The 26,898-nt window shown below is 28.8% G+C and overlaps 2 protein-coding genes across 3 annotated transcripts; one reads left to right on the top strand and one right to left on the bottom strand.

Moving 5' to 3' along the window:
- The first annotated feature begins 194 nt into the window (after positions 1 to 194).
- LOC136989627 (ADP-dependent glucokinase) lies at positions 195 to 20,243 on the top strand. 2 transcript variants are annotated; one of them, XM_067287852.1, is made up of 5 exons: positions 195 to 245; positions 6,717 to 7,004; positions 14,225 to 14,361; positions 17,282 to 17,552; positions 18,292 to 20,243. In XM_067287852.1, the coding sequence occupies exons 1-5, from the start codon at positions 196 to 198 to the stop codon at positions 18,686 to 18,688; spliced, it is 1,143 nt and encodes a 380-aa protein (XP_067143953.1). In that variant the 5' UTR covers position 195; the 3' UTR covers positions 18,689 to 20,243. The 2 variants fall into 2 exon arrangements, with proteins under 2 accessions (XP_067143953.1, XP_067143951.1); XM_067287850.1 differs by having other exon boundaries at positions 203 to 553.
- A 4,970-nt stretch (positions 20,244 to 25,213) lies between these two features.
- Positions 25,214 to 26,539, bottom strand: LOC136989567 (cyclin-dependent kinase 9-like). The gene has a single exon (XM_067287783.1). It carries the CDS (start codon positions 26,478 to 26,480, stop codon positions 25,326 to 25,328), a length of 1,155 nt encoding a protein of 384 aa, XP_067143884.1. The 5' UTR covers positions 26,481 to 26,539; the 3' UTR covers positions 25,214 to 25,325.
- Between the last annotated feature and the right edge of the window lie 359 nt (positions 26,540 to 26,898).

The raw sequence follows: 26,898 nt of genomic DNA, 5'->3' as shown, positions 1-26,898 counted from the left end.
ACGAATCAAATATAACGCTAATTTAGAGAATTAGGATGATAAATATATATAAATTAAAATCAAGATAAATTTTCTTTTTAATAATTATATATAGATATATATAATTATTAAAAAATTTATTTGCATTATTTTAATATATAAGATATTAATAAATTTTTTTAATATATAAAAAAAAAATTCAAAAAATTAAAGGGCATGTTTTCACGTCGAGAAAGAAAATGGCGGCAAATGCAACGAAGTTGTTTGTATGTAGTTTAAGTTTAATGTTTATTTTAATTGCTTATTACTATAGGAAATATAACGATGATTTGTTGAGAGAAAGACTACAATATACGCTAAAAAGTCTATTAAAAGCAGAAAATAGTGTTAAATTAACATATAAACCGAAAGTTGGATTAGGATTTGGATCGTGTCAAGACGTAGTTATTCAGAGTTCGGAAATTATTTTAAATGAAGAAGCGCCGGAATTATCGGAACATTTCGATTCAATACAAAACAAGGAAGAACTGCTAAAAGTTTTCGCTTATTTTTTTAAACACGGAGCAGCTGCAGAGTAAGTTTTAAATGATGACAATATACAAATTTTCTTTGAAAAGATATCAATTTATTGAAATATTTATACGTATATATTAAACAATATGAATGTAAATCATATTAACATTTTATATTATCTCTCGGTATCAGAATTTATGTATTCGAACACATGACACGTTTCAAGGACATTGTTAAGCATTTAGTGTTTATCAGCAGTTTCTTATCTGTGGAGAATTTAATAGTATTAGCTCTATTTCCGCGTAAAATAAAAATAAAAATTCATTATCCAAAGAATAATGCTTGTTTGCTAATTAAAACATGCTACACATATCGCTGTTTACTGTAAAATTATTAAATTATAAATTTTTCCTTAAAAAATGAATACCCCAGTTATGTTATCAATTTCAATTTTATCAATTTTACCATATGTCTAATACATATACACACACATACATACATGTATTCATCACTGATCCATGCTGGTCCACCAGTGCCCAAGCGGTTCCATTCCCTAAACACTGGGAGTTTGGCCATGGGTTTGCGCCTTGAATGGGCTTGAACCCCCATTGACAAAAAAATTTTTGGGGATAGTATAGATTATTATCTATGGAATTTCGGGACTTTGAGTATATATCTGAACTGAGGGAACGAGACGAGTTCAACGATACCCTACTTTTGGATCGGAGACGAAAAATAAGAAAGTTATCATAGTTTTTAAGTTATCATACTTTTTTAATGCTTTCATACAGACAGCACCGTAGTTGCTAGTGCTGCCATCTTGCAGTAAAGTCTGCAAACAAATTTTAAAAAAAAACACGCTGTAAGGCAAGAAATTGCACGAACAGTCAAACGCCACTTCCTTTTTTTTCTTTTGTTCAAGAACTACCGTGAATCAATAACTAGTGACGTTAAACAATCAGCGGCTCCCCTCCTGGGGGGAGTTTGTCAACAGCACGAACAGTCAAACGCCAGTTCTTTTTTTCCTTTTGTTCAAGCATTGCGACTCCCGATCGCGATAGAGCGGTCAGCTTGTACTACTAGCTAACCGCGAGCGATAGCGAGACTGAGGGGCCGTAGCCCCAAGATCAACTAGCAAGGATGTGCGAAAAGGACTTAACTCGAACTGTAGATGATCTGTGTGCTCGTGGATCAACATCTGCCACTGTTGAAGGCATATATGGCCGACTTGCCGGACTACCTGTTAAACAAGCGATAGGCTTAGCAGAGAGAGCGACGTGACTCCCGATCATTGCGGGATCGCCAAAAAAAATATGATAACTTTCTTATTTTTTGCCTTATCCGCAAATACTCAATTAACTTTCTGAATAATGGCGCAAAAGTCTACATGGTCGGCGTTGCCGCTTTGCTACATGCGCTATCGCTTGGCGGCGAGAGTGACGTTGCCGTTCAGTGTGGCACGTGCTACACCCCCTTCTCTATACTGCACTGCCCGCCCTTTTACCTCTGCTGATCTAATTGCCAGTTGATTTTCCGCTCTCGCTAAATAAAAGTGTCTTCGTGCTAAATAAAATAAGTAACTCCTCTCCTAGTCCTGGTGCATAATTCTAATTTATGGTCGGTTGTGACGTCAATGAATTACGTGATGAAACGATTTATGATTATTTTGTGACCCTGAAACCAACTAGCGTAGAGGCAGAAAGGATCTTCTCCGCAGCAGGATATATATGCAATTCATTAAGAAGTAGGTTGGGAGACAACACCATCAATACCATCTGTTTCTTGAGATCCTACTTCCAGAAAAGTCAACAAAAAATGACAGAAGTGGTTGATTTAATTTTATTTAATCCTTTAAAATACTTTATTCGACAAGACTAATATTTTATAACTACTACTCTAATTCTATTAAGTAAGAGTTTTTAACTTTCATTCTATAAGTAGTTAATGGGCTAGGCTAGGCAATTTTATTGTGAAAATTAGTGAGAAACTGAGACTACCTAGTTAGTTAAATAGTTAATTAAATTAATGAGTATCAGTATCTTAGATATATGATGATATGAATGTATGTAATTCATGATTGTGATAATAATAACTAACTACTAGACTACTACTAATCACTTACTCACTACTTTACTAACACTAATAATTAAATTACTTATAAATAACTACAGACTGATATGTAGAGCCTATATAAGGAAACTGGTAAGACTGATAGCCACTTAGCCACTGATTATCTGTCCTTACATTATTATAATATATTAATATAAATTAATTAGTAGTATTACTTTTGCTATTATTTAACTTAAAGATTACATTATAATTATAATTTAACTAAAACCATTAAACATTTAAAGTTAATTATCTCTATCTCAAGTGTTAAACCGAACCAAAGTTATGTTTACTACCTAAATGTGTAAGAAGTTTTACTGATTTATAATAACCAGTCTAAATAATAAAGGTTTCTTAAGTATTTAAAAAAATGTTTTATTTCTTTAAAAAAAAACCCATAAATTGCTAGATAGATAGATAGATAACACTTTATTGCACCAAAAACACATCCGCGCTGGATCCAGCTGGATCAAGCATTTCTTAATGTAATGGTAAGAAAACAAAAGTTAATTCAGACAAGTTTATTTTTTTTAGTATTACTGGTGGTATTAAGAAAATTACAATGCAAACATTACTATTGAACAATCATTTAGCAAGAATACATTGGCATCATTAATAACAAATAATTAAATACCTGTATTAAACATTACAACAACTCGCAACATAAATACGTAAGAACAAATTACGCAAAGGATCAGTAACACTCATCACCTGATAAAACCCAAATTGTTATCTGTTTCTATGCATTATTAATAAGTTGTCCTGTTAAATATTACTTCTTTATAGTAACTGGTATATTTAATAAAATTATAGCTCAGTGATATAATTTAGATTCAGCAAATGCTCTGGTAAATTAAAAAATATGAATCCAAGCACTTATAAAAAAACTTTTAACACATACTAAATATACAGATTTTTAACAAGGATTCACTCTACAATTATTATTAATCATCAAAACCATACCTTTTATACTTTTCAGCTTGGATTTATTTAAAATAAACAAAGAAGTGTTTTCGGTTTATTCATAAACTTGCTTCAGGTTTAGCATTAACATTCAAAAAATACATCATTCTGAAATTCCACAGATGAATACATTCTACTACATTAATGTTCAAGTTTAAAATATTCAGTCCATAAAAATAAGTAAAAATTAAAATACAAAGTGTAACTTAAATATATTGAAAAATTATTATTGAATATAAAATTAAGTACATATAATTGGCATTTTCTCCGTGTAAAGCTGCCTATTGTTTCCAGAAGGTTTGGAAAAAGGACCTGCTGTCACGGCAAAGGGAATCAGAGTCTTTATAATTAATGCATTCATTTTTTTATGTTGCTTTGTAAATATCCAGTGTTTTGAGTGTTTTTAAGTGCTGCTTATTCAAGACTGGTTTTATAATTTTAGCCCCTGGTTTTATAATCTATGGACACACTGGGCTTCATTGCAAACTGTCTCAAAGTAAAGTTGACTTATTATTGTTGATATTGTATTTGTGTTCCTTGATTCCTTGAGTCTGTGTTGTAATGATCTATTTGAATCTATTTTGTTGAATATTTGAAATTTAAACATTAATGTTGTAGTATTCATAAACCCAAAACAAATTTATGAATAAACTGAAAACGTTTGTTTATCTTAAATAAGCCCAAGCTAGAAAATTTTAAAAGGTATTGTTTTGATATCAGTTGTTCCAGCATTAGTGATTTGAATTAATTATTAATCATTCTTACTGTACTCTATTCTTACTTACTGAGCCATGTATGTAACAGTCTGTCTCTGTAAATTTATGTCCACATCTATATAACAATGTTACAGATGGCATTTTTTTTTTACCTCATTATGAACCACAGCTTGTATCATTTTTGTGAACAGAGATATGATCATTTTGACTGCCATTGTTTTTAGACCATAGACTGCAAAATACTATTTTGCATAGCATTTGAATGAACCACTTTGTCTAGTGAACATAGACTCAGCTGTAGCTACTTAAAGCATATCCATATGTGTTATCCTGAGATATACTTTATACTGTGTCATCCTGTGATCGTTTGTTGAAAAAATGACAGACATTGGATCAGTGGACAACTGTTTCACAAATCCTTGAAGTGATGTCAAACATAATATTGCAGGGTTGGTTGATCAAGTGGTAGCAGCATGTTGTTCACAACATTGTTACATAGATGTAAACATAACTTTATTAATTTTGACAAATAGCAATAATAAGTTTGACTAAAATCTTTATACCATGTGATAGTATAAATTGAAAAGTTGTCTAAAATACAGAATTTATTGGATAAAACTTGGCCCAAGGAATACAATATAGTTCTACAATTAATTAATTAATCTATTAAATAATTACTCACATTATTCTCACATTAATTACTCAGTTTTCCATTTTATTTATTTGGCAAAACATACTCCAAGTTATGTAACTGCTAGAACAGATCAAGGACATACAATTACACAATGAATCATTAGAACAGTGGCGTGCTGTGCGTGGAAGCTGTGGAAGCACTGCTTCTCTTGTATTTTCTAAAATATAAATACATATTGTGTGACTATTTTCATATTTTAATGTACTTTGAATTACAGTAAGACTTCGCTTAACGCTGCCTCGCTTAATGCTGATTCAATATAATGTGGTCTGCTTGAAGCCTAAAAAAGCTCAAAATTTACACCAATTTAAATTATTGCAGCATTTCATTGATTCATGTATAATACGATTATTTACGAATATGAACCAATCAAAAAAGTGGCAAAAAGTTGTACTTTCTTTAAATCTATATTTGTTTGGTGAAATTTTGGAAAAAATATAACATCTTGGATGCCGTAGGCAATATCGGCTTCGCTTGGCAAAAATTAACTGACACCAACGGAGTGTGGAAGAAGTTATGGCTGAAGGTATCCAAGAATTCTCAATGAGAAGAACCTATTGGTGTATTGTTAGGTTGACTAAACTCAACCTAATCTATACAGCAAGAAGTTGTAGACGAGCAGGATATTGAGGAGTTACTGTAGGTTTCTCGTGAGAGCCTTACCAACGACAACCTTCAAGAACTGGCAGTACAAGGAATTCATGTAGAACTGGAAAATAGTGATTCTGCAAATGAAGAACCCAAAGAATTTCTATACAGATTTCATCAGTAAAAGTTTGGTAATGATAACCAAAATCGTTGATCAAATTATAGTGAACGATCCAGATTTTCAAAGGAATGCAAAAGCAAAATGAGGCATTTTGGATGCAATCTTCTGATACCGACATTTGCTTAAAGAAAGGAAAAAGCGACAAATGAAACTTTATGACTTTATTGCAAAAAAAAAAAACAAGAATTTCAGAAAAGCCAGGACCTTCGTCACAAAAAATGAACTTTGCATTTCTATGTGCATATGTTTAGGTGTTATTTAACATATATTATTATACAAATTAGTATAAAAATAACTTAAAATTAAAGTAAAAATTTGTTTATTTTTGGTCGCGTGTTCCCTTATCTCTGTTTACTGACCTCGTTTAACTCTATTTCGTTTAGTTCTTTGTCATCTAGGAAGGCATCCCCCATGTTAAGCGGGATCTTACTGTACTAATCCAATCTCCCGAAAAACCTTGTAACCGGTGCAATCCAAGTTGTTACGCAAACGTTTTCGGACCCTCACTAGGTCCTTCTTCAAGCGAAATTTTCTTTTTCGACCGTTCCATTGAATACTATCCTCCCAACGGATAAAAATTCGAACCGTCCGAATTCCGAATCTAAGGAAACCGCGTGCTATCCAATATTCCAAAGTTTTCGATCTTACTGTACTTAAAATTAGTATTTTATTATAACCACATTATGTATTTTATTACAAATTTCTATACATGTGAAAAACAATGATAAGATTGTTATTGTATATTCAAATATAAATTTGTATATGCATTTTTCCAATGGAAGTGCTGTATTGTCAAATATGGAGGATGATACAAAATGCCAGGTTTGGTCACCAAAGATAGGCAGAGCTTTAGTATGATATAAAGAGATAAGCTATATTATTTTTAATTTTAATATTATTTAATAAATGTTCAAATAAGTATTAAATATTATATTATATTAAAAGATTTGATAAAAGTTTGTTTTTTTTCCAGACGCTATATAAGTAATGAAACTCTCTTTAATGAAATTTTGGAATCTGTTAAAAATTCAGAAAATTCAAAATGGACAGTTGGAGGAAATGCACCTATCATGGCTTTGAGATTTGCTAAAGAAGGATGTGATGTTCTTCTAGGTGCACAACTATCATTAGAACTTAAAAAAATTCTACCAAGCAATATGATTTTTTCAGGACCATTAATAGAAAAAGATGATATTCATTTATTATTGGAATATTCTTCTGGAGAACACTGGGGTACATATACAGCTCCTAGAGCCAACAGGTTAGATTATTTTTTTAATATGATTATTATTTTTTAAATATAAATACACAATACAAGTAGTCCTCGGTTTACGCTAGCTTAATATATGCCGAATCACAATAACGCCGCTGCGCAATTTGCTGTTTTGCTATGTAATTACCCTATTTTCCCTGTGTTATACCGATTTTTGTTTTAGTGTTGACATATCTACTGAGCCGTGACATTGTACATTCAATAAAACTCTTTGTTTTAACGAATGTACAATGTCACGTTTAATAATATTGGGTATGTATACATTTGCATTAAATTAATATTAAAATACTAAACATTTAGGGATCCACAAGTCAAGTTATTAAACTTAACAATCCAATAAATGGTGTCCGAATCTAGAGCGCCAATGAATGCAAATAATTCATATCCCGTATCAGTTTGTTCAGGAAAACATGTTACGATGCAGTAGCACTTCCAGCGATCACAAACTATCGTTAGTGAGACGAAATCTACTTCTCATTGGCCAAACGATATCTAACTCTCTTTAGCGAGACAAAACCAACTTCAATTTTCTTGCCCAAACTTACCTTATATATGCACTACGGTGGCCGGCGGTCGACCAATCAGCACCTCCGCTTGTCTGTAGATCTATGTTGGGTTAGCGTATCCTTTCAACTATAGAAAGTTTGACAGATGAACTTTGTTAGTTAGACAATGATTGGGAGCGAAGTGCAAATGGAAAAAGGAGCATCATCACATCCATTTGACCATATTCTGAAATTCTTAATGAAAGAAAACAAAAATTAAAACGATTAAAGATGGATACTTTTTTCCAAAAAATATGAGAGATCCGATACTTTGAAATATCATTTGTTTTTCTTAAAATTTTTTAATAAAAACATTTTACTTTATTTTATCATAAAATACATTTAAAAAATTAAATTTATAATATATGTATTTTATATTATATTGTATTAATAAACAAAATTATTTGCTTAGTTTTTACTTATGTAGAACCTAACCCTATACCTCATTGTAAATATGGGTTCATTTTACGTCAATTTGATTTGCGCCAGCTTTTGTAGGAATGGAACTGCAGCGTAAACTGAGGGCTACCTGTATTTATATCCCCTATTAATTTTTAAATAATAAATTACATTGTTTCAAGTTTTATTTCTGTAAATAAAAATTTTATAATAAATAATAAAGCAAATAAAACATTTTTTTTATTGAAACATCAGTACTATATCATTAAATAATTTCATTAAATGTATTAATTGCCCCAAAAAAGTTTATGCTGATTTTTTCGACGGCATGATATATGATTTGTCAGTCAGTTGGTATAAAAGTACTGTACATTATTCTGTACAGAGTAAAGCAATTTTCAAGTTTATAAATTAGTTTTGAAAGTATATTTAAACAATTAAAATGAACAAAAGTACATTTAAGATATATAATAATATATATCTTAAGTGTACAAATTTGGTTTTTAATTGAAAAAGACAAATGTTTAACATTAAGAAATTACAACAACATTAAATATATGTAAAACTAATTGTTAGTTTTTATATATTTAGTATTATTTAAAAGCCATTATATTTATAATTACTGTATTTCCTGTAATAATTGCCCATTTAAATATTATTCTTGTAATAATTGTCTGTCTAATTTGTATTGTGAGGTAAACTGTATTGCTTGACCTAACTACTGATGTATTAGTGGTGTTCAATATTATTGAATAATTGACTATTGATATAATATTTGTAAATATTGAAGTCAGTAAAATACTGGGCTAATATCATTATTAACATTTGATAGCCAAGGCTGTATATAAAAATGCTGACAACTAGTGAATGCTATTCTTATCAGCTACAGCTATAATGGCCATCACTTTGTTGGAGTGTACATTAACTGTGAAGTTCTTTTCCAAATTCAGGGTAATGCTGTGGCTGCCGTTTGCAAATATTGCCGTTGTAAGAACTTGACCAATGCTGTGGACCAATGTTTCCACAGGCTGTGAGGAAATTATAATGCAATTTGAGACAACTAGATCCTTAGGAGTTTGACCTAGTAAAAGCTTATCACTGCAGAAACCATTGAAGACATGACTAAAGCTGTTTTTGAACAGGCAATGGTGCCATTTTCTCTGTAGCACCATTTGCCCTGTAGTGGACAATTTGGAACAAAATTTTTCTTTGCAAAATTCTTTTTTTCATCCTTTGAATAGCATGTACAGTACAGAAATTTTGGTGTTAATCAGCTTAATGGTTGGAGTTATAGAGTCCTCTGACCAGGACAACTTTAATTACAATCACCTAGTACAATAGATGCAATGTATGGATATCATATTTGCTATCCCAGTTGGAATTTATTGGATTATATGTTGATGTGTATTTCATTATTTAGAAAAATGAAAAAGCTTGACATTGCTTAATAACAAATATGAAAAATGGATCTTTAATAATGATATCATAAAAATGTCCATGAATGCAACATAGTCAGTCATGTATATTTTATATGAGCATTCAGCAATATTGAAAGTTGAATTATACCAAAAGGTGATGATGATACCACGTATTTGTGAAATTGCAAGGATATCTTTATTATAAACTGTTTCAATTCTATGAAATCATAATGACTGAAGATTACTCTGTTTAATTAGACAATTTGTGATTAACTCCTGCTGTAAAGTGCCCAACACACAAATAGAAAAAGTATAATTTTTTACCAGTACAATGTGTGTCCATGTAATCTGCTAAAAATTCAGAAAAAATTAAAGAAATTTGACTGAAAAATTCTGTCATCCACAATATTCTCTAGATCTTATTTTCTGTAATTGTCATTTCTGTTTTTTTTTTTTTTATAGAACATTTTTAATGGAAAATCTGCAAAATCACATTCAAGATTTTTTTCTAACTTCTCTGAATTTTACTGATATCAAGATTGTAAAAGAGCAAAGAAAATATAGAGTCCACTTACTGTAATCATGGATATTATCATCAGTCATTTAATGTTAGAATTAGTATGTCCCAAAACATACAAGTTAAAATACACTTATAAAACATTACTTTATATATCAAGAGTTTTTATTATACTTATAATGATAACTATAGTATCTTCATTATATTATTTACATTATCTTCAGGTAAATATTCTGTAAGCATTTTTAAGCTGTCTTTTTGGACTGAGCCTTAACAGTGGCTGATAATGCAAACTCATTATCTATATTAACAGATGCTTTAAAAGTTGATGTTAATCATTATATGCTTGCAGCATAATAGTTTAAATTGCTAACATTTCTTTGTTCAATTGTACACTAGATATTGTAAAAGAAGCAAAAGTAAAAAAAAAAAGCAAGAAAACTGTAAATGAATTATGTTAATTAATAACAATAATTATATTTACTAAATCTTGAAGTTATACATTTTTTAATTGTTTTAATATCTGTTTAACCCCTCCCTCCCGTCTAGTGTGGACGTCGTTTATGGACAGCCCTTAATGTAAAGAAAAAAGCATGTTATTTGCATAGTGGGGAAATATCTTAAACCTGATAAAATTAAGAAAACCTAAATCCTATTTTTTAATTTTTTTCTCTCTAAAAAATAATTGGCTTTTATAATAATATTAATATTTTTCTGTTATTATCTATCAGATTATATTTATATCGCCATTCAATTCATAAAGTAGTCCGAAATATTCACAGAATATCATAGAATTAAGTCTAAGACAAAGTATTTGGATTTTTGTATAGTTTCTTCTACAAACTTGTATTTTCTAATTTATTTTCAGATGGGCAGTTGTTTTCACCAATTAGTATTATAAAATTGTGGAATGATAACACAAGAGAATGGCCACCTTTGGAATATCCAGCTATATTTGAATATCATATTAAAAGTAAAGCCTATGATTACCAAGAAATGTTTAATTATAGGAGTCTTGACTCTTATAATTATTTTTAAAGTGGTAAATAGGTGAAATTTTAATTGATAAATTGTCACAAAATATTTGTGTCCTTAAGATAAATGTAGAACCATCACAAACCCTATCTGCAAGTAATCATTTTGTATGGACTTGTGTGTCTAATGATGGTAAAGTTATTTATCTAGCTGGATGTATATGCGTGGCTGGTTACCTGTTCCCTTAAATTTTCATCACATGGAAATGAATGTAACTGGAATGGTTGAATACATTGACAGTCAATGCATCATGTTTTTGTGTGTATCGCATACAGCTTTAAACCACTTATAAAGAACTCTTTGGCTGTTATGGCATCCAACCACTGCACAATATCTACCTGAACTGATTTTATAAGGCAATGTCGCCAGTGAAAAATTAAAAATTGCAGACCTATACTAACGATTAACAGTATCTTAATGGCTGCCAAGACATACGAGCGTGTGTCCTCATGTGGCAGAATTCAAAAACACATTTGTTTTAAGACTGATTATATATAATTATAATATAGTATTTTCATATATTTCTTTAAATAAGAAAATTATATATTTTAATTAGAAATGAATCAAAAACACTATTACCTGTATCCACATTAGGATAGGAAGTACATAATCTGAAACAAAGTTAACTTTATTCTTGGGATGATTTGTTTTGCTTTAAAAATGTGTAGTTTCCATGTATGTCAGTATATACATGTTTATAATATAAAATCTATATTTTTGAGTATTTTTATGATCAAGATATAAAACTATATTAATAATATTACATAAAGGAGTTATTCTTTGGTTACTTTTTTAATAAAGAAATGATCCTTGATCCAGTAATAATAAAAAGAAGTCTATTCCTTGAACAATATGTTGTTTTATAAACTATGCAATGAGAATGAAGATGAATTTGAATATTTGTTTTTCATAAAAGTAAGATAGTATTCCAAAAGACATTTGAAAAAACTTTTCAAACTATTTGATACATCAGAGAATCTTTTGATTCAGTTAATGAGAAATTTGGCATCAAACTTGAAATTTTATTCACATTTCATATCTTTCAGATATATACATTTTTGTTTGATATGATCAATGATGTGAGTATATGAAATCAGTGAATAGCCAGTTATTTATGACATATACACATTTATGTTTGTCAATGATGTGATAGTACAGGGTAGAGATGTTAGTCATCACTCCTTGCTCCAGTGCTGCTTGGATAATGATGTAAACTGTCATGGCAGCCAATGTTAATGTATGATCTTTCCACCTTAACTTGACAGTTATGAAAACAGATAAACTGATTTTACCAGTTGTAGAGGAAGATATAAGATTTACAGAACAGAGAAAAGAATACTGTACCAATGAACAGTTAATATTTTCAGCTGTTTTGTTTAGTAGAATTACTAGAAGCATAATAAGTTCTTTTTAGAATAGATTGAAAGGACATTTTTTAAGATAGAATAAAAAATTATCAGGAAATATTTGCATTCTATTTCTAAAGTTTGTTTAAAAAAATTTTTAAAGATCAAAAAATATTGTTAATTAATATTAATATATATATTTATTCTTAAATGCTAATTATACATAAAAACTTACACACAAACTGGAACTGTTTTGTTTAATTATACATTCAAAAATATAATAGATAATTTCTTATTGTATGTATTTACAGAAAATATTTAATATACATATTTAAATTATGATTTAAAAATTCATTAATCAAAGGACTATAACCTTATTTATAGGCCTATATCATCATCTTCAGGAGATAGAAAAGTAATATAGGCATTACACTAGAGTTTATGCCTTATTTAAGCTTACATTCATTCACTTTTTTTAAATAAAAATAAATATATTGTGTATGCCTGTGTTATGTAACTAAATAAGTGTCCTTAATCATAGGTGTATGATGCTGTAGAAAAAAAAAGAACCACAAAAAACATTGTCATATTTGTCATGTTGATATTCAACGATAATCAAGGATTGACTATCATGTCAATGCCCTGGCATTGTTAACAATACTCACTTGAAAAGATTATATCTGGTGAAATACTTAATATGTTCGGACAATGATGTAAATGTTTGATCAAAGATATCATTGTCATGTTACTTTGGTCATTCATGCAAATGAATGTAAAGTGATGTTTGAAGACATATATCAGGTCAGTCCATAAGTTTGTGCGTATTTTTATCTACAAAAAAAGCAGCAAAAGATTTTAATTAAATTTTATTTCAATCTATAATGTATTCACCATTATTTTGTACAATTTTTTGCCATCTCGATGGTAGCTTTTTAATCCTGTCTTCGTAAAATGATTTCGGTTTTGAATCAAAATATTCAGAAATAGCCTTTTTTACAGTGCAGACTACTGCAGAGAGAGCATCGTCGTCGAAGTCGATGGATCTTCCCATACGAGCCTTATCCTCCACACTAAAATCGTTGTTTTTAAATCTTTCAAACCACTTCTGCGCAGTCCTTGAACTAATTACGATTTGATTATGTACAGTATTTATTTTTTTGGCTGCATTTGTAGCATTCTCACCAAATAAAAAGTATAAAACGTGTCTTTTATATTCGTCGGTTACTTCCATTTTAACGAAAATAAACAACTGAAATGTTCACAATTCTGAACAGTATTATAGGAATGAGATCCAATTTAACACTTCGGTGTAAAAATTATCACATTAGACTGACATTTTTAACAGCAAAACAAGATTTTTCTCAAGGTCATAAAAATGCTCATGGACTTATGGACTGACCTGATATATATATATGTGAAATAGAAATATATAAGAAAAATTAAATAAGGTGTTTATAAGACCATCAAATTTAATGTTATTTAAGTAAAGATATCACACAAATAACAAAGCACAGGTAATAAGGATGAGATTTATTGAAAACTTTCCTATCTAATATAGTAATTACATTTGCTTGATTTACTCACTCATTCATACAAAATGTTCATTTAGAAGCAGATTTCACACAGAAAGACAAAATGGTACAATCAAAAATGGACATATTTTTTTTTTTTTTTTATTATATTATCAAAAAAATCTCAAAAATTTAAAATATTTTATCAAATATAAGATGTGAAAACTTAATTTTCAGTGCTTGATAATGCCATAGCATTTGAGCAGTTTATTAAGTACTGCCTATGTATTTTATAAATGTTTACTATTATTAATTTGCTCTATATTATTTTAAATTACATTTTATCTTACCATTGAATACATTCAATTAAATTTTTTAATTATTTCCAAATATTTAGTAATATTATTAGTAAAATTAAATGATTATAATTTTTTCAGATTTATAGTTCATAATGATCATCAAAATCCCACATTAATATCTTTAGAAAGTTTTGATTCAGAACTTGATAAATTTAAACCTAATTTATTGGTGGTGGGAGGTCTTCAAATGATGGATAATTTTCCATTGCCATTGGGTATGTATATAATAATAAATATAACATTTTAAATATTTAAAAAGAATTTATGCAATACTTTTTAGCAAAAAGAATGCATTGAAAATGGAGGAATTTTGAGTGCATTCTTTGTGCTTAAGAGTTATATTTACTTAAAATTAGAAAAATTTTTGAACTGTTTAGAATATGTCTTCAAGAACTTTCATAACCATTAAAAAATTGATTATGAATCAAACAGTATAAATCATCATATTAAAGTTGAACTAAATAGATTTAATTATGAATTTTTTAAGTAATAGAATTAGGACTTAGAATTAGAAAATACTATTAAAATATAAAATCTATAGTTTGACAGAAAAAATTTATTGAAGTAGTTTTAAAGCATCAGATTTAGACAAGCAGGAGTATATAAAATACTAATGTCCTTGTTTATTTTCAATCTATTTATTATCTGAAAATTCTATTGAAAAATAATGTTTCTTGTTATAAGTAGATGACAAAATAGAAACTTAAAGAACAAGTAGAAGTACGCTAATATTCTTATCAATGTTAAAAATAAAAAAGCTTTAATGGAGGCCTTGTCGGGTAAAATAAAAAGATACATTTTGATATTACTTAGGCTATTTAGATTTCATGTATACTAAAAACAAATGAATCGGTTAACAAAGACCAAAAATTTTAAACAGAATCTTGTCTCCTAGTAACACTGCAAAGGTGCTAATATATAGATCTTTGAAGAAAGCTTAGTTCTGGTTTTTATTAAGATAATACATTTCTCAATCAGTGAAAAGTCATGTTTTAATTATATATTACTACAAGAAAATATGTGGGTAGTATTTTAAGCATATTATCCTGTAATATAAATAGAAAGTGAAACAAAACTCACTTTTTAAATACTTGTTAGAATATGTTAGAACAAATTAAATATATTGAAAATAATTTTGTATTTTTGGGCTGCAATCAAATTGCAGCCCAAAGCTATAAATTTCCACTGTTGTCCATCCGTCTGTTTTTCCTTAATCTTGAGAATGGAGTTAGATAGATGAAATCCAAGACCAGATATGGAAACCTTAAAGGTAAGAGGCCCCAATTAATTATATATGAACTTCTGATGCAAACCAGAAGTCACATTGTTTCCATTCAAAACTTTTCCCTTGAAAGCAGTTAATAGATGACTGGCACAACTCTACTGTTAAAGGAAAACTATGATATACAGGGACAAGCCACTACTAGTTTGAGGCGGGGAGCATATATTTTGAAATTAAATAAATTAAAAATATGATTAAAAATTGCAGCCCAGCATTGTGATGATGTCACATAAAATAATTACTTGTTTACATATAATTTATAACAGAAGAATAAGAATATAACATTATGGACCCACAGAGATAAGTGTGATTTCTAAAAGAAGAAAGATACCAGATATATATTTGCACACTAATGAGAAAAATCTTGGGAAATTCTTCAATAAATATTTTTATATTTATAATATAAAAAATAATCCTATTTTTCAATGAAAAATAGTGAACTATACATTAATAATGTGTAATATAAAGAATTTTTATCTGTTGATATTGACAAAACCAATGTTTTTATACCTTTAATGAATATTATTGAGTCTATAGTAGTTTATACTGTAGACTCAGTAATATTCATCAAAGTCTGAAGATTCTTGTGGATTTCCTGTCATTATATATGAATCATTTTTCAAGGTTAAGGCTAAATACTTTTCAATCAAGAGGAGTTTCAATGTGCTTTCTTCTTGTGAGAAGAACAGAAGTTATTTTAAAAATAATTAAATAATTTTTTCACTAGCATTTTTCTATGTTGAGGTTTTATAAATTCAATGAATATGCTTCAGCTATTTAGAAAATAAAAGAATATTGATAATTTTGCTAATTTTTTTTTGGACAATTCTTTGGGTTTTATGCTAAAAATAAAGTATTGGCATAGCTTGATGGAATAGAAAATTTTACCCATTTGATGTCTTATTCCTGAGTAAAGATTTTCATAAACCATCCATACACCTTTCTTGCTGAGAGATGTTTAATCAAAACACTAACGTTTTTGACCTAATACAATAGGCCATCTTCAGGTGTAACTGAACTTTGAACGTATTTTAAAAAACATTTAAATGACAGAACATCCAAACATTTTTACATTTAAATTTAAAACAAAATGTAAAAATGTTTGGATGTTCTGTGCTTCCTATAAATGTGGGGTGTACAGTGCACTTATTTTTGCTCTCTCTTATTCTATTGCATTTGCATGAATGTTATTCCCAAGAATGAAGTAATATAAATTTCTAATATTATCTAGATGAAAAATTTTTGTTATGGTATTCTTTAAATTCATTTTTTGGATTTTCATATATCACTGAAACTGACATTCTAGATTATAACTTCTGTGAGAATTTCGGACATTCAATTTATGTAATTCTAGCTAGAGTGTAATGTATAACAAAGATTTGCACTTTAGTATATTTATACCATTTATTTTATGCTGAATTTAATTTTCAAAGTTTGGGTATATTATTAATATTGTCCTTTGTTATTTTACTTAATGATACGTTTCCATAATAACACCATGATCACAGTAACAAATTATTTTTGCTTGAATGATTGATTGAATACATCCTTAATTTCTTTATAAATATTTACTTCTACAATTGTAAATATTTGTTAGTTTAGTAAAAAAAACTAACCTTTTACTTTTTATCATCATTATCGAAATTCTGAAAATAAGCTCTTTAACTTGAAATCACTTAGAAGTAATTTATATGTAGTAATTTTAATTCTGAATAAAGCATTTATCATATGATTTTAAAAATAGTATTTTGTTATGCATGTGTGTTATGTGAAATATATAAACAAACATCATTATGTTAAGATTATTAATAAATTGCTTATGTTAATGAATGAAATATTTTTTACATTTATAGATGTAAGGCAAAGCCGTTTACAGAAGGTACGAGATATGTTGGCACGTCAGCCTAAAACAACACGGATTCATTTTGAAATGGCATCTTTCACTGATAAAACTTTAATGTCTGATTTAATTGAATCTATCATTCCTATGTCAGATTCCTTAGGTATGAATGAACAAGAACTTCCAAATTTATATCACATGATTATGTACAAAAATATTACTCTTGTTTCTGAATCTTATCCAAGAGTTGCTATTATTTTAGATCAAATGAGGGATGTATTTAGGTAAGTAGAATTAAGTATACAATGCAGAATTAAAGATCAAAATTATTTATTTAACTTTTCAATAGTTATATGTTAAGAATACATAAATGATTGATGACTCATTAGCAATGAAGAAATTTATGGAATTTTTTAAATGGATTAAGCCACAAATTCTCAATGATCTAGAATTTAAAGTTATTAATGATTCTAATTAGTTTTAGTTTTATTTCATTTATTTACAAAATAAAATAAAAATATTTATTTATTTTAAATCACTTTAAAAAAGTAAATCTCTCTCTGTTTAAAGAAACCAAGTTACAAACAAATAATAACAAAATTGATGACAAAGTTTTTGAATTTATTGATTTCAAGAATTGAAAATACTTTCTTTTCGAAAAAAATTATTTTGTTTACTTAAATTTACATATTGAGCCTTTTTCCTGCTTAATTAATAAGCTAAGTGATGATCATTTAAAAATTTTAATTTAAGGAGAAATTAAATTTCTTAGATATAAATTAACGATTATTCTTATTTAAATAAAAACACTTACAGTTCTAATTTTATATTTTTTCTTTTATTAAAACTCTTTAATAGTTCTTAATTGACATTTATTTCATGAACAAATGAGAGAATTCTTAGAATCAAGTAATTTTGATTTTATCTTGGTTGACTGTTAATATTAATTATTAATTGCTTACTTTATATAATGAAATAAATTTATCCTTTGTACTCCATATTTTTGATTTTATTCTTATTTAGATTGTTACAAGATACAGAAGAAGTGAATGGAAGAAGAAAATTAACTCGACTACATGTCCATACATTAGCATTCCAAGCCATTATGACCAAAAAGAAGTCATCCTGGAAAAATTCCATGTCTGCTGCAGCCAAAGCAGCACTCACAGCTCATCGCCACACTTGTGGGTCTGATGAAATTGATGCTGACAAAGCCAAACTCATTATGGATGATTCTTTTACCACAAGCAGAGGAAAAAATGCAAAAAAAATTTTATTTGAAGCTAAAAAGCCAGTTGCTTGTTGGGAAGAGGACGATATAGAAATATGCGTGGCTCCTGTGCTTGTATGTACAGAAGTTCTACAAACAGGAGGTGGTGGAGATAATGTTTCATCAGCTGGACTGGTGTTACAAATTTAAAGATATAATTAAAATATTTTACTTAATTAATTCCAGCAAAAATATTAAATGAAAACACCATTATTTTAAGTATAAATTAATAAATATGAATAAATAAAAGAGAGAAATTGTAGCTGATAATTCAATACTAAAGTCATATATTTGTTTTAATAGATGATAATTTATATTTTCATATTGATAACAAGGGTATTAAAAATTGTTTATTTAATTCTCAAAATTGAATATTTAATAATTACTATGTAATGATCATATATTAGTTTTCTTTTTATAAAAATTGTTCATAAATTTTGATAATGTCTCACTTTATTTTACATGTGAAATATTTTAATCAGTATTGACAAAAAAATATATTTGATGATAAATATACTATTAAATGTGGCTCAAATTAAAAGAATAATTTACTTGTTTGCAAAATATATCCAAATAATTTTCATGAATAAAATGTTAGTAATAGATTGAAGAAAGGTTACTGTTGAAAATATTAGTCACGAAGGAGTTTTTGTTACTACTAGTTTGTTATACAATATGCCAGTTTTATAACTGCAATAATTATTGTTTCATTAATAATCAATAAAACTGTTGGAATTATTTTTCTAGTCATCATAAATAGTTGTTTAACGTTACAATTTTTCTATTTTTTATATATATATAATATAAAATTGGTAATTATTGAAAGAAAGTTTTTATTCTTTCTTGCTTGCTTTAACATTCCACACAACAATTTTTCTAACAATACTGTATATTTGAATGTTTTTAAATTCTATTTTCAGCCAGTAAGATTTTTTAAAGGAAAATTTCATATAAGAAACAAGATAAGGTGCTTTGATAATAATAATGTTGCTAAAACAAATATTGATCAACCTATCTTAGGTGACCCGAGAAAGATAAACATGTCTATTTTGTGGTAAATCCAATAAGATGTTTATCTTAATTTGTTGATATATTTATATGTAATTTAAGACATTAACAATGATCGAACACTGACTGAAAATTTGCAGGAATTTTATTAAATATCATTCCTTTATATTAGTGGCCGTAGTACTTTCTTACATACATGTTTTTAATTGAATTTATTCCATAAATTATATTATACAAGGCTGATTTTTTAACTGAAACATTGTTTAAAAATTTGATTTCATAAACTTTGATCTTATAATAGTAGTATAATACAAGGCACCGACAAATTGAATATGTTTATTATTTTGACTGTCTAGTTGCTGTTTGTGATAAATTATTTTTTCTTGTGACATTACATAATTTGGATGTTGTTCTAAAAAAGTGAAATGTTTGTGACCAATTTCTATAGAATGTAGCATTATCTGAAATTATTTGTAAATGACATTAAAAGCTATATTAAGAAAAAATGATAAATTTTTAATGGGTGATAAATCATTGTTCTGCAGTATTTTATTATTAAAAAGCACGATCTATTTGTAAACTGTGAAGCAATTGACATTTTTTGATAAAAATTGTTGTAAGTGTTAAAGTGGACACTGATTGTTTTTGTTTCTCTGTGTAAAAATGAGAATGTAATTAAAATGTATTGAAAAATTTTCTATTTTGTTTTAAGTAATAATATAGTAGTTAAATAAATATATTTTTTTTCTCAATTCTGTTTGGGATTATATTGAGGAAAATGAGTTTATAAAATTAGTTATTTATTTTTGTAAGATTAACATTTACTTCAAATCAGTTGTATAAAATGAATATAAAATAAGTGTCAATTAGTTTTCATTCTATACATAGGTACAATAAAATTTGTACATATTTATGTACAGTTGTTAATCTATTCACTGCTTGTAAGCCTAATTTATTCAGTATTTAATTTTATTAGAAACAAGTTTAGTAATGAAAATAAAACTTTTGAAACAGAAAATTGATAACTCCTATTTTGTAAGTACCGTATTTTATGGACTATAAGACGTTACAGACTATAATACGCACCTTAATTTTTAAGCAATTTTTTTAAAAAATACCTATAAGACTCACCTGAATTTTGGAGGCAATTTTTCGAAGAAAAAAGTGCATCTTATAGTCCGTAAAATACGGTAATTTTTATTTCTTTAAAGAGATTTTATTTTTCAGAATTTGTGTTTCATACATATCACCTACTATAAAATTAACCTTTCAGCAGTGGGAGAGTCAGGTATGGTTCTATCACTTAGTAGTGGAGAATATACCCGAAAAATTTTTAAAGTATTTTTTCACGCAATTTTTCTCATTTCCGTTTTAGAAAAAGTATTTGTAAACAGTTATGTCTAGTAAAGAAAAGTCTTTTTTTATTGTTACATAATTCATTTTTTATGTGAATTTTTTTTTTGCAGTAGTTTTTGGCTAGATTCTGGTGATACCCCCAAAAGAATTTAACGTATATATACGTCTCTCACCACTGCCACACGATCGCCCTCGACGTATATATACGTCCCTCACTGCTGAGTGGTTAATAATGAGAAATATGACAAATATTTGTCTTAATAGATTATTTATTTAATTTCATTAAATAAAATATCAACTACTGATACTTGTATTTTATTTAATTTATTACTGTAAATTAATTACTTTGTAGTGAAAAGTAAAAAAATAATAATGATAATCATCCTGTCAAATGTACAGTTAATATCTATAAATATCTGTAATGGTTTGTTCTTGTATATCTAGCTATTCAAATATCTGTAGATACATGAAATCCATAAATATTAAGTTATAGGATTTTAAAAAATACTTGTAAATAATCACTTGAAACGGTAACAATTCATTTAGCTAGTTCTGAAACCAGCCAGTAACATACTGAGAAGTTTGAGAAAACTGTATTTGAAACTTTTTTTTGTTATGATTGACTAATTTGTAAATATTTATATTACTAATTTACATTCTATCCAAATTGTTAAAATCAATTTAAGTCGATTTTTTGTTTTTCCTCAAATTCAGAGGGGAAAATAAACTTCAAATTTAAAAATATTTTATCATAAAAATGACAAACTTTTACTCCTATACAACACATTTTGTAATTAACTTGTCTGTTTTCTGTGTAATCTATGGTTTTTTCATTTCAAATAATTTTTATGCATTATAATATACTAGAAAAGTAAAACTTTCCTACCTTAAGAGATTTTGGAACTTTTACCTTTCTAACTTCCTTTATAATATGATAAACTTTCAGACATGTTTCTTAATATACATCTTTACACATGCATCACGTCAAAAAGTCAGAGATTGCCTGTATATATCATTTGAAAAAATCACATTTCCATATCTAATGGACTCTCATCAGATAAAGTTGTGGGCATTTTGTTAAAATAATTTAAACTGATGTTAATTAAATACATTGGACATATTTATCTTTGTAAGAGATACTAAAATATAAAACCATACCCGAGTAATTTAAAATGATAGATTAGACATATGGATGAGCAAAATGAAACAATTCTGCATACAATATATCTGCTTCATAAGAATTGGATATATACAAAATTCTTAACTTTATCTGAATCTTAAAAATTATTTCTTTCCATAATATTCCAAATATTAGAAAAGTTTTGTTTATTACTTTGGAAATTGTATTGTCTAATTACATATTTTGTTCTTAAAAATATAACTTATAATAGTGGAGAAGGTGTGATTAGTGCACTATATAATATATTTTAAAAAATGATTACAGGTACTCCTCACTTTACAACCGAGTTCCGTTGACTACGTCGTTAAGCGAATTGGTCGATAAGTGAGGAGCTTGCCCCGGGAATATAGGATCATTGTATAATTATACAAATTATGCAACAAACTTCAAATTTATTCATAAAAAGACTATTATAGTATGCTATTAGCTTATAGTACTATAAGACAATTATAATATGTGCAAGCCTATTATAGTATGCTTAGTGCTCATGTCACCATTCGCCACTTATCGACACTCATGCTGAGAAAGGGGATTCCCCGAATTGCAGGTTGAAACTCGATTGGCCGTAAGTGCGAGTGGTCGTTAAGCAGATTGGTGGTAAAGTGAGGAGTACCTGTATTACCAAAACTAAAAGCAGAACATTGCAGAACTAGCAGAAAGAACATTGCATAGCTCAAAATTTTTGTCAGCTGAAAGTATATGAAAGCAGCAGTGAATCCAGAAGAACCCAAAAGGAGGGAATAACTAAAAAATTAAAAATATTTGAATAATAAGTAGCTTTTATTAACATGCAGGACAAAGCAACCAATGGCTCACAGCAAAAGGAATAAAGTAAAATCGGGGACTGCAATATACGACGACCAAACACGACATAACTCAGAACTTTGCAAGTACCTTCAGAAATTAAAAAATTTTACTACTAGATGGTGCTAAATCTTAACTGCTCGTAGCACTCTCGTTGGGGCTTCATGGCCTAGTAGCTTTGACCTAATCACACATCGTCATCAATTGTATTGCAGATGGGCCAATAAACCATATCTGCCATCCTAAATATTTTTAAAACAATGTTTCAAAGTTCAAATTTTAATTTTTATCAATGGGAGGACAATCCCTATAGCCCCTTCTGGACCCACTCCTGTATTAAAGTTCAAATTTGGTGTAAAAAAAACAATTTAGAGATATAAAAGTATTGTGTTCAGAAGTCCAGAACCATCTTTACAATGCTTTTTAGCCATATGAAAATTTTACTTTTTTCGATTGAATAATTAACTTTGTTATTGGGAACAATACTACTATATATATAAGCCTAGGAATAGCAGATGATATATGGCACATTTTGAAAGTACTGGCATTCTAATGATTTATTTATGTACACACCTCAAAATCGCAACACCATGAAAGAATGTGCACATTCCAGGACCAGTAGAGGTAAAAGACATATGCAAATGATTAAAAGAACAAAGATATGCAACAGATACCTGTTTATTCAGTAATGAATATTGCCCCTACAGGCTGCTATATGGCTAGGCATACTATCAATGAGGTGATTAATGATCTCTCGCAAAGTTGCATCCACTGCATCATAGATGTCCTCTATGGCAGAGGTCGCCAACCAGTGGTCCAAGAAGAAATTTGGAAGTACAGAGCATGTCCTGTGATATGCATAACATTTTATGAAATGGTCTTTATGGGTTAATATCATTTTGATATCTAAACTTATCAAAGTGTCCATTTTCTTAGAAATTTCTTCAGATGCTAATTAATTAAAAAGTATTTTTCTTATCTTTACTTTTTACTGAAGGTGGGTGAAAACTGAATTCCAAAATTTAGTAATTCTGAATCATGGATCAAATATTTGAGTAATAAAAAAAACAAATTAAAATTTGTAAGCATTTTTAAAACAATAGTCACGTATTACTTCTAAGCAATAAAAAAATGTGATAACAGAAACAAATATTTTATGTAATGGGAAATCTATTGTTTGTTTAATGATAATTTTTCTATTATGTTTATGATTAACAGCTATTACTTTTCATGATTACAACCTGCTTTCACAGTACATGTGAAAAGTTTTGATATCTATCAAATATTTTTTTTTTATAATTTATAAAAACCTAACACTTTCTAAGTATTTGATATGGGTATCTGAAATTGTGGCATGGGTCAGGGCAGGGTTCGCCATCACCAGTGGTATAGCGAGGGTGATGCATCATGCACCGGGTGCCACTCGCAGAGGGGTGCCCAAATAGTCTCCAAGACAAACTATATGTGTTTCTGGAGGGGGAGGGGATGTCAATAGTGTTGTGCCCCGAGCGCCAGTTATGTTAGCTACGCCACTGACCATCACTGATCTAGCATATGCTACAAAAATCTACAAAACTTACAATGAACTGTTTGAAACAACTTGTTTACCAAATTTAATTAATATTTTGTGAATATGAATGAAAAATTTATATTTTGGATTATGTTAAAATATAAATTTACAAAATTGTTACAAAATTTGTTTTTCTTGTAAGAAATGTCTTACATCCTCAATCTATTGCTAAAACATATCCATTTTAGATCATACGTAAACAGATTCATATGAATGAAAAGCAAATCCAAAATGGTAGTAATAGTCAAAACAAAACTTAAATAAGTCATAATCTAAAAAGTTTTCTTAATTAAATTATACATTCAATCTATAATTGCACATCAAGACTGATTTAGTTCATAATAATCAGAAAATAATTCATTTCATGGTGTACCATGAAATGAATTATTTTCATAAGCCAATGAAAATTTTATAAGCCAATGAAATGTTATCATCTGCTTAAATTCTCTCCTAAACCAATACAGTCAATAAATATTCATTACACATTTCAGTTATTATTTTATCTTTTAGCATACATGAAATTATTCGAAAAATTGTTCAGATTGTTCTAAGTTATGATTAGGATAATTTAAAGTTTACATTTTAATAAAACTAGTTCACAAAGTTAATTTAGCAAATGTAAATAGACCTGAGGTTTGATCAAAAATACCCAACTTTTAGTGCAAATAAAAGGAGAATGTTACATTTCAAATAAATTTAAAAAGGAACAATAAATTAAATCTTCATTCAAAATTAAAGTTTGAAAAATTACTTCAAATAACATTTATAACATGAACTTTAATGTTAATAATAATCATGTATATAAAGGCTTATAAGGTAGTACATAATTATCACAGTTTAAGTTATTATAATTAACCTAAGTCAATGCATTAGAAGACACGATCGTGGTACTGGCCATCAGTTGTCGAAGTCTGCAGAGGTTTAGGATGTGGTCCCTGACCAGGATGAGGTTGCTGGACTACTCTTCTTCTTTGGACAGAATATTCAAACATCGAATGCGTGTGCTGAGATAACATTTTACCTAAATCACAAGGCATGGGATCCGTCCAGAAAAAGTCGTGATTTAACGCGTTGTCACTGTCCATTCGTTTGCTCGGATCCAAAGTCAACAACCGATCGAGAAGATCCAAAGCGTACGGATCTTTTACGTAAGCTTTCAACCTTTCCTTGACTCTTCTTTTCTGACCTTTCAGAATTTCTAACTTATTGTACAATTCTAACTTTTCTACACCGGGCCACACTTCGGGTGTTATCGAACCGCACAATTGACTGATCAAAGTTAGCTGATGCTGCTCGCTGTTTCCCTGCATGATCGGACTCCTCGTCCACATTTCCGCCATGATGCAGCCTCCTCCCCACATGTCGACGGGAGGGCCATAATTCCTCTCTCCCAATAACAATTCCGGAGGCCGATACCAGAGGGTGACCACGCGGTTAGTATATCTGTTTGGCTGACCGGTCTTACTAATGCTGAAAGCTCTCGCCAGACCAAAATCTGCCAGTTTGAGCACTCCATTTTTGGTGATGAGTATATTGGCTGCCTTCATATCCCTATGTAGTATTTTATTGCTATGTATGAAATAAAGTCCATTTAATAATTGCTGCATTACTTTTTTGATTTCTCCTAGAGAAAACTTAACATTAACATTGCTCAATAATCCAGCCAAATCGTGTTCACAAAAGTCAAATACTAAATAGAAAGTAGCTTTAAAACGATTAAAGCTGCTGGCTCTCGTTCGGCATATTTCTAATAAACTGACGACATTTTCGTGTTTTAATAATTGAAGTATCTTTATTTCTCTTAGAGCTGTTATAGGGAAACCTTCTTTCTCATTCTCCATTAAAACTTTTTTCAAAGCAACCATCTTTCTCGATTGTCTGTGACATGCTTTGAAAACTTCACCGAAGGTACCTTGTCCTATTTTTGCGATTTTCTCATATTTGGTCACTTCGTCACAAAACGGAAAATCGAATCCTTCGATTTTAGATGCTAAAGACTGGTTTGGATTCGAAGTCGTAGCCATTTCTTCCGAAATAAATATATTTTTGTCATCAAATATCGGCAGAGCACGAACAAACTAGAATCGTGATTCCTTCGTTTACTTACGAACCAGTGTTGCCATCTCCTGTAAAGTTTATCGTCATTCGTTACGAAATTATTGGGTTAGAAAATAATTTTTAAATTGAAAATAAATCTGTAGAAAAAGTAATTGTTTCATTTCTAATTTATATTAAAATTTATTAGGGTGTAATTTAAAAAAAAAAAAATTACCTATAAATTTCCACTGTCGTCTGGTCGTCTTTCTTTAATCTCGATACTAGAATATGGAAACCTAACAGTTCCCGAGACTGGCGCTGTTCGCCGTAGCGGCATAATTAAGAACTAAGATTTACCAAGGCCCTAGACCTATGTACAGTACTGTACAAGAATGAAGCATTTTG

This window comes from Centruroides vittatus, unplaced genomic scaffold (genome assembly GCF_030686945.1).
Source record: "Centruroides vittatus isolate TY-2023 unplaced genomic scaffold, ASM3068694v2 scaffold_712, whole genome shotgun sequence".
Lineage (NCBI taxonomy): Eukaryota > Metazoa > Arthropoda > Arachnida > Scorpiones > Buthidae > Centruroides > Centruroides vittatus.
The sequence above is the reverse complement of the archived record's forward strand: the minus strand, read 5'-3'. Positions and strand labels throughout refer to the sequence as shown.